The sequence below is a fragment of the Mesitornis unicolor genome, unplaced genomic scaffold, assembly GCF_000695765.1.
Source record: "Mesitornis unicolor isolate BGI_N332 unplaced genomic scaffold, ASM69576v1 scaffold10822, whole genome shotgun sequence".
Taxonomy (NCBI): Eukaryota; Metazoa; Chordata; class Aves; order Mesitornithiformes; family Mesitornithidae; genus Mesitornis; species Mesitornis unicolor.
In genome coordinates, this window is record NW_010169868.1 from 35025 (window position 1) to 44233 (window position 9209).

General features: G+C 50.9%; 1 protein-coding gene across 1 annotated transcript in view; it reads right to left on the reverse strand.

Annotated features, from left to right (window-relative positions):
• Positions 1 to 7533: 7533 nt before the first annotated feature.
• AATF (apoptosis antagonizing transcription factor) overlaps positions 7534 to 9209 on the reverse strand; it is a gene marked incomplete at its 5' end in the record, with an annotated part of 51368 nt that continues 49692 nt past the window's right edge. Inside the window, one exon of the mRNA XM_010179508.1 lies at positions 7534 to 7597. Coding sequence (XP_010177810.1) covers positions 7534 to 7597 — 64 coding nt within the window. The remainder of the gene's footprint in view (positions 7598 to 9209) is intronic.

Consider the following 9209-nt stretch of genomic DNA (forward strand, 5'->3'; position numbering starts at 1 on the left):
AGAAGCTCAGAATTGCCCTTTGTCTGCTTGACTGCGACCACTGTACCGAGACGGGGAGGCGCAGGGAAAGGCTGAGGAGTGACATTTTTAGTTTTTCAAATCAGACTGACCAGAGGAAGTGTGTTCTTTGGCCAGAGACATGAGGAAAATGTATAAACACAAGCGCCTAGAGAACTGAGTTGCAGCTGTCCTAACTGTACGTTATTTATTTAACAAAGCGTGACTGGACCAACGCAGCCGTTCACCGTTCGGCTGCCACCCGAAAACGCCACAGCCAGGCAATGAAGGGTGCTCCGGCACTGTGAGCTCTTGGCAACAGCAAAGCAGGGGCTGGTTTCAATTCTGCCCCTGTGCCCCTGCCTCCTTCTCTTTTCACCCCACCTGTGCCAATGCCCCCCCACCCACACCCCATGAGAGCGGTGCTGCCGCCCAGGACGGGGTTGGAGCCCAGGATTCTCCCACCAAGCATCGCAGGGGCGACTGGAGCCCACTGCCAGGCAGCGGGGATTTGTGTTTCAAACGTCTGTCTTGGCACTCAGTAGGAGAGGAAAACCAGAGTGAAGCCAGTGGGGCCAGTGCTGGCTGCGAGGAGGACCCCTGGGCTTCTCGGGACTGTGAAGGTGGTGAGGGCAGGATTGTGGAGGCCGAATCCCCACTCGCTTTGCCTTTGTGCCCAATTCTGTTAGAACAGGTCAGTAAATGTGTGCAAGACCCTTCTAGGAGGTAAAAGAGAAGACCAAAACGCTGCTGCTCAGCCATTTCTGCTCTTCTTTCCCTGCCTATTTTGAGGAGTAACAGACATGGGCAGCCCCACTGTTGCGTATTCTTCATGTAAGTGCTGATTCCTTTTGTATGAGTCCATAACTGAAGCAGGAAGCAGCTGAAGCCTGCTGGGGTAAGGACAGAGTCAGACACACCACAGGGCTTAGCACTGCCACAGGAAACCTCAGCCTAACGCAGCTCAGCAAAGTTTTTCTCCATTGCCCACCTCCACCCCGGAGCTGGCCCTGGTTCAGGTGGGAAGACAGAAATGTAAGAAAAGGTGGGGTTTTTTGTAATCCAATTCCTTAGCACCAGCTGACGTTTTCACCCATTCAGTCGTGACTCTTTGCCATCTCCTGTGGGTGTCTGGCAGGTGAGTGGAGCCTGGCACCGAGCCGGGGTCACTGCAGGCTGACACCCCCCAACCCCTACCCCTGGGTCCCTGCCTCAGCTCTGCCCTTTTCTTATTTTCCTGGACCTCCTGACTGTAATAACAGCTCAGAGAAGCTGGAACTCTGGAGGGGAGCACAGTCAACTCCTAATACATACATACGTGTTACAGTACATACGTGTTACAGTACATACGTGTTACAGGACTTGGTCTAAGCCCTGGAGAGCTTACACCAATGATTGTCTTAAAAGTATTTCAGATTTTTCAATTCTTCTGTTAGTATAGCATGAGTCAGAAGGGATGTTTTTATGAGAACGTTAATTAATGATGATGCCAGTGCCTCACACCCATATTGTTTCCTTCTGAGCTGCAGCACAGCCCTTGTGCCTGAGGTGCAGCACGGGAGGTCACTACTCTCCTCCCGGTGCAGCCCTGCCCCTGGCCAGCGGAGCTGTGTCCATCCGAAGGACTGGTTTTTTTTCTTAATAGTTAAGAACCGTTAATTTGATTTAAGAGATTTTTTTGTTTTTCCACTAGAGCCCCCTGAACACCCCCAAAGATGCTTTTGCTCATGCCGGTGGGGGCTGCAGCAGGACATGCAGGACCGACAGGGAATGTCTCGGGGCACTGTGGCACAGGCCCCTCTGCTGTCACCAGGATTTCCTCCATGGTGGTGTCACAAGTCGGTCCTTTGTCCAGGACACCTGCAGGGGTTATGGGCAATGGCCCTGGTGCCCACTGCCCCATTTCTTCTGCTGGGGGTGGGAGCCAAAGCCCCTTACGTGCTGGGCAAGAGCAGTCCCCTCCGTTACAGTGTTACGGGCGCTGGGTTGGGCTCCACTTCATTTAGGGCTGAAGTAGCTCAGCGGGGCAGGGGCGGCAGAGAAGCCGCCCTGGGTACACATGGTTCTCGCTGGTGCTGAAGAATTTCACTTTTACCTCAATTTCTTCTAATAAAAAAGAATGAATTATACCTGTGTTGCTGGGAGTGGAAATCTGTTGCCCCTTGTCCTCGGCCCTCCTCGGGGAGCCCTGCGTCTCCTTAGACCTGAGTGAGGTCATCTTCGTGGCAGCTCTCGACCGAGGGCTGCTGATGCCAGGATGATAGAGCCGGGATGATGGAGCCGGAGTGCCTGAGCTGCTCGGGCTCACCACAAATGCTCTGGGCACAACTCACAGCCACCATCCCGGTGAGTGGTGAGCCAGCCCTGTTCCTCCTCCTTGGGTTTATTTTCTTTTTTAATATTACAGTGAACAAAATAAACAGAAAGGAAAAACCCAGCCCCTGTGATTGTCTTCAGGGGTGGGGGGGAGGCCATGAGCCCCTCCCCAGAGCTGTTCTGGAGGACCCTGCTCAGCAGGAGCCCATGGGAAAGGACCCCCCAGGACCCTGGGTTGAGGAGCTTGGCACAAGCTGCCGCCTTCCAGAAATTCCCTGCGTTAAAGGTGGGGGTTTGAGAGAGAGGTGCAACTGGAGCACGTTTGCTAACACCACCCTAGCCGTTATTTTTCATGCATTTCTCAAACCAGAATCCTGATAGTTAAAAGCATAAATCACCTTAGCAAACATCACATAACTGGGGGTGGGGGAGAGGATGGACCCTACTGAACTCCAGAAACGCATTTAAAACTCTTTAGCCTAAAATATCTACATATTAAAATGCCAAGAAAAGAAGTACCAAAGCCGTAAGCTCTCAAAAGCCCAAGATCAAAGTGCCATCATCTTTTAATGTAAACCTTTTGTTGCATCAACAGTCTTAAGAGGGATGAGAGACATCAAAATAAAAACTGAGACAAACTGTGGCTTTGTAGCTGTGTTTTGTTTTAGTCTCTTCTCTCAATTTGGGCCACAAAATAGGTCAGCTCCATTACTGATCCGCCTTCTCACAAATATTTAAAACAAATTGAATTGCACACCCAATACCCATCACAATTACGCCAGGCACAATAACTAAATTAGCAATTCAACAAAATAATTGGAAATGCGATTCTCTCTATTCCACAGCCTCCCTTGGGGCTTTGGCCGCTCTATGGGGGGAAAACTCTGCTTTACTAATTCTGCAGCTAATTAAAGACACTCTTGTAAATGAAGTTGTTTGTCTGAAAGTTGAAATTCTTTGCTATGGGGGGGGGGGGGGGGGGGGGGAGCACCCTCATCACACACCCAATTCCCAAATACACCTTCTAGTTACTGTGCAATGTTGTGCAAAGGTATAATACCCACTTGTGTAGGTACTAATTAGCAGCTGTATCATGATTTAATAAAGAATTTATAGTCTATTGGCTTGGGGGATTGGGGGGGGAACAGGACATGGACACGACTATCTCCCTTGCTGTTAATTGGCAGCATTAAGAAAACTTGGTGGAAATCACTCTGGGTTTCTGTGCCCCTATTAACCAGCACGCAAAGCTGCTGACCGGGCCCAGCATCGGACACAACCGCTCTGACCCTGCCAGAGCTGCTGGGCCAGCGGGGATATAATGGGGGTATAACGCCCCATCCAGCCAAGAGACCTCACCGGGGGCTGCGAGAGGCCAGGGCCGCACGTGGTGCCCACCACCACCACGACTGCACAGGAGGGCAGTGCTGTGGAGCTTCCGCTGGACACAGGCTCCCATGAGTTCTTCCTCAGGGATTACACAGGCTGTGCTCTCTCCTGCAGCACAGCCAAATCCAGGCGAGGGAGCGTTTCCTGCCAGGAATAAAGCGCTGCCCTTAGCAGCAAGGTCAGGAGATGAAACGGGGCCCTCATAAGCCGATGCGGCCGGCCCAGGTTCTCCCCATGTATCACCACTACCCAGGTGGTGGTGGGGGATGGCAGGGAGAAAAGCCTGCTTAAACACTGATAAGTAAATTCAAAAGCATGCTTAGTAGGGCTTTGACTCTTATCTCTTCAAACAATACCAACGAGAAGTTATCACATTTAAAGTGTTTCATATTACCCTTTAAACATTACATTGCTTGCTCTGAAAAAAAATAATAATAATAAAAAAAAAAATGAATCGAGTGCCCTGGCGCTACAACTCTAAAGGACACAGGAGTCAACAGGAACGGGGTGGCAGAGCTGCAGCCTCAAGCCTTGGCCGCAAAGGCAGGCCAATGTGTCAGCACAGCAAACCCCAAAGCAGGGCAGGAACAAGGTTCTGCTACATCCGCGTGATGCCCTCGCAGCACAAGCAGCGTGAGACTCTTCCACCAGCAAACTGTGGGAGCAGCTCATTTACTCGCTTAATGCCTTTCAGAACTGTGGTTATTAAGCCAGGAGATTTTAATGATGGTAGAAGACCACACAGCTTTGCTGCTGCTCAGGAAACAAGTGCAGGCACAGGTCAAGGGGTGGGACACACACCGGGACCCTCAGCGCATGGTGGTTGGGTGGAAGGTGACACTGGTTTCTGCCCATGGCTGAGGAGCCATTGATGGGGGAGTAGATGGGGGGGGACATTGCCAGGCTTTGCCATGGAAAATGGTCCCCAAACAGAGCTTGGCCTCTTGCAGCTCCTGTGAGCTCCACGGGAGGGATGAGCATCGCTGCTGGGCTCTGCTGTACGCAAGGTCCTTGGTGGGCTCCTGAAATAGAAAGGGCAGCAGCGAGGAGACACCGGTGACATTTAGTGTGTTTCCACCCACCAAATTTTGACCAGTGAGCTGTGAGTTGGAGGGGGACGGCACCAATCAATGCACTTCCCCAAGAGCTGCAGTGACTGCTTCGCTGCCAGCGAGCATCCAGATTTATTCATCCATGATACAGACGTTTTCCACACCGTCAGTACTCACCTTGGCACTTATTTTCTAAAGCCAAGGAAAAAAATGCCACATGCTTGCACGGGGCAGGAGCCTGGCTCTGCCGCCGCCGCTCCCCACAGCGCTCGCAGGGCCACGGAGCAGGGCCAGCAAAATGCCAATGGCTTCATGGAGCTGCCCGCAGGCGGCCACTGGAAAGATCCAGGTAACGCTCGTGGGCGGCTCTGGGTTAACAACATCATCGCAGATTTTCCTCCCTGGTGGTAAAAAACCAAAAGTCCCAAAAGGAACCTGGGGGATGCGCTGCCTCCTCGCCCAAAGGGAGCACTTCTGGGACCGGCCCCTCACATGGCACAGCACAGGGCTGTCCCCAGGCTGCTTTGTGCAGGGACAGGGTGGGGGAATTCAGCCAGAACCGCATCCCCACACAGCTGCACCTTTTTCCCTGCCTTTAGCATGGCACAGCACAGGGCTGTCCCCAGGCCTGACCCCAGGCTGCTTTGTGCAGGGATGGGGTGGGGGAATTCAGCCAGAACCGCATTCCCACACAGCTGCACCTTTTTCCCTGCCTTTAAACCTGGGATTTTGCACCTCCAGCCTCTGCCTCAGCGAAGTGTGCACAGCTGAGCTGGTTCTTGCTGTGGTGGACTCTGCTCCACACAGCGAGGAAGGTGCTGGGAAGCCGTTTACTGGCAGCAGGTGACTGGAAGGGAGACTTAAATCTGTAATGATGAGGTGCAAAAGTGATTAATTAACAACAGCTCTGCAGACAGCTCCAGGGACACAGTGAAGTGCAACAGCACAGCTACAGGGAAACCCTTCTGGGTGGGGGGGGGGTTAAAATAAAGAAAACAGATGAAACTGTATCGCAGCACATCCCATTTCAAGCTGAGGGAATGGGGTGAGCGCCATGAGAAGACGCAAGGTGGGATCATCGGCTCCTGCACCATCTGCCAGAGAAGCACAGGGTGTGGAATGGGCTTCCCTTCCTGCTCTGGCCTGTAAGACACTTGCAAACATCAAGTATTTTCATTTAGGCTTCACAAGAAAAAATGATAGAGCAGAATTTACTCGTCTACTGAAAAGCCAGTAAGCTGTAACTTATATAGCGGGGAAAGAAACCCAACCCATAAACAAAACCGCCTTGTCTTACTATGAAGTTCAGAAATGGGGCTTTTCAGTTGGTGAACATAAAACAAAAGTAACACTATTGCAAGCCTTTGCCCTTTTGTGATGTGTGCTGGGTGCCAGCAGCACACCACCCCTGCTCTGTCGCTGTGAAGTGGCTGCACCAGCCGGGTACACAGCTCGGTTCAGTGGCACCAAGCCCCCAGCGCCACACAGACGCTCTGAAACCTCCCCATGCCCCTGTGCGGTCACTGTGCCAAGCATGACCCGGTCTGGAGCCCCGGCTCCCTTCGCGATGGCCACGGACGAGCTCCAGTGGCTCAGGACCGTCCCGTCCCAGCCCACCCCGCAGTGCTCTCTCCACACTGAAACCTCCCAGCGCTCTCCGGCTGCTGCGGGGACACCGCACTGGGGCTGAGCGAGGCCGTGGCTGCCAGTACCTCTTGTGCACCGCTCAATTTACGAAGCACTTTAACTAGAGCATGCAAAACACAGAACGAAGGCAGTGCGGTTTGTGTGGGCACAAGCAACGGCCACCTCACACGTGTACATATATGCACATATTATTTACGCAAGACAACCTCCATTTCAGATTGATCACAGCAGAGCAACAAATTCCCCTAACGGGGATTTAATTTCCAGCTTCTGACCTTTGGATATAAAAATCCCACAGACGCCCTCAAGTGAGCCATCTCCTCTGACCAGTGTCACATTCGTGCTGGCACCCTTCACCAGCGAGTCATGGTGATGGTGAAGACAGGACGGCTCAGAGCCATCATCAGCAGAAATAATTAAGTGTACAGGATCAATGCTGGACTGAAAAATTCACCAATATGTTCAAATTGCAGAAATATCCCCAGCCGTAGCCCCACGTCGTGCCCATCAGCAGCCAGCAAATGTCCCTGTGTGCAGCGAGTGCGTGGTCAGGAGTGTGAACGGGGAGCTCTGCCTGGCTGCAAGGGAGAGCACCTTTTCTCTGTTTTAAGGCTGTGTTAATTATGTAAATGACATTTAAATCCTCTTGACTCAGTGAAAAATAAAGTCACATTCCAGATATGCAGCCAACAACCAGAACAGCACATTTAAACACCCCCCTCCAATCTCCCAAATAAAAATCTCTGAGGATTTAATACAACCACGGGTGACCTGATTGCAGGGGAGGGTGGCGATCCCTCCTCCAGCAGAACGCTGCACCCACGCTGAGCAGGTTGCAAAATCAAGGTCAGGATTTTAAAGAGAATAGTGAAAACCGGTTTGTCTTTGGGAAGAGGCAGAGCTCATTTCAAAGGCACAGAGGAGGGCATTTGGCCAGGCTGAACGTCTGCCCCATGCCTCTCCTGAGCCTGGAGACCGGCAGGACCCGCATCTACTGTCCCTGCAGTGAGGTCTGGAGAAACCCTGCCCTGGGCGACCACACAAGGGCAGGGCTGGTGGCTGCCCAGAGGAGGCGTCACGAGTTCAGAGCGGAGCCGGCCGGTGCGGGCGATGCTGGCGCGGGAGCCCGGTGCTAATTCTGCTGCGGTTCTTCAGGATTCGTGATTTTTCCAAAGAGCGAACGATAAAGCTCCGTCCTGGGGAAAAGATGGAGGAGGGGGAAAAGTTACTTTTCAAGGTCAAAATGGAAGCAAGAGATTGCCAGCAAAGCCATCCACAGCTTAAAATGAAAAGGCCTTGTATAATTAAAAATGGATTTGACAATCTTTATTAATAAATGCAGGCAAAGGGGAGACCCTGCACAAGACCAATCACACGCAGTTCAGAAATATGTAAATATTTCAGTGTGGCTGGATTCCATATCTCTAGAGAATGAGGTTTTCTATAAGTTTGCCCTTTACAGACAGGCTCTTCAAGTAAGAAAACAAGATTGAATATTTTAATAGGATGTATGAGACCACAGAGCCATAAGGAGGATTCAATCAGACAGCCTACGTGGGACTGTAATTTAGTTTTCATACATTTTCTTGGACTTGACGGTACTTGAAAAACAATGGAAACGACCCAGCAACAAGATTACAATTAATATCCCATATGCAGCAATCCTGATAACGGGAGCAAGTTTCCCTTTAAAAAAAAACCGTAAGTAGGCTGGTGTTATTTATCTTTAATTTTAAGACCAAAGCAACCTGAGAAGAGAGATGGGGGTTTTATAAGTCACAAATTTCTGGAAATCAAGGAAAAAAACACCAGGAGAGCCTTATTTTCTCCATTTGCACCAAGACAACCACGGCCCATTTTCAGGAGCCGGCACGCCCCGAGCGCAGCGTTGTACACGGTGGATGGGGAAAGCAGCAGCTGCAGAAGCCGGGCTGAGAAGACTGTCAGGACAGGCAAAAAGGCTTCTCCACTGCTCAGGGATGAGGAGAATATGGCTTTAAAGGATGAGATTCAGAGCTGACAGTGATACCGCGATTTCGGCTGCCTTCTCAATTAAGACCACAACAGGGACTGCTCTTGCTGGGTGCCATTTCGACGCCTTGCTCCTTCCCAGATCAATAAAAGATGGCAACTGGTTTGAAAACTGTCTGCTTCTTGCAGACACCTCCACTGGAGAGCATCACCTGTCAGCCTCCTGAAATTTCCAAATTCTGAACAGGATGGCAGAAAACCACCAGCCATTAATCTGAGGAAGACGAGGAACGAAGCATCCTCTCCAGCAAGGCAGGGTCTGGACAGACGTGCAGAGACCACGAGACAAGAAACCATTCTAATTCGCAGGGCTACATCTCTCAAATTAATTTTAATTTCAAAGCTAATTAACCAATCAGCTGCTCTACCCTCAGCGAATGAGTCTGTGGTGAGGGATACGTCTCCATACCGAACAAAATCATCCAGGCCGTGTTTTGTGTGCAGAGCTCAGCTGAGCCTGGGAAACCAGAGCTGGAGTTCATGTGCGAGATCAGGAGCACGCAGACACATTTTGGCAAGTTTAACACAAACACAAAATCAAACCATTTCAAGAAAACGGAACTGATACTTGAAAAGCTGAAACTTCAAAACTTGAAAGGAAAAATGCAGAGGGAGAGGAATGTCTGACCCAAGTCAACAACATGTTCCATCTTTCCTGACTAATAATTGAAAAACGTAACTTGCTTTTGCTGTTTTAAGTGAGAAATGAGATGGCAAGCAGCATGCTTGCACTACTGGCAACAAGGACGTTGTGACTTTAAGGTTCCATCAAGCGAT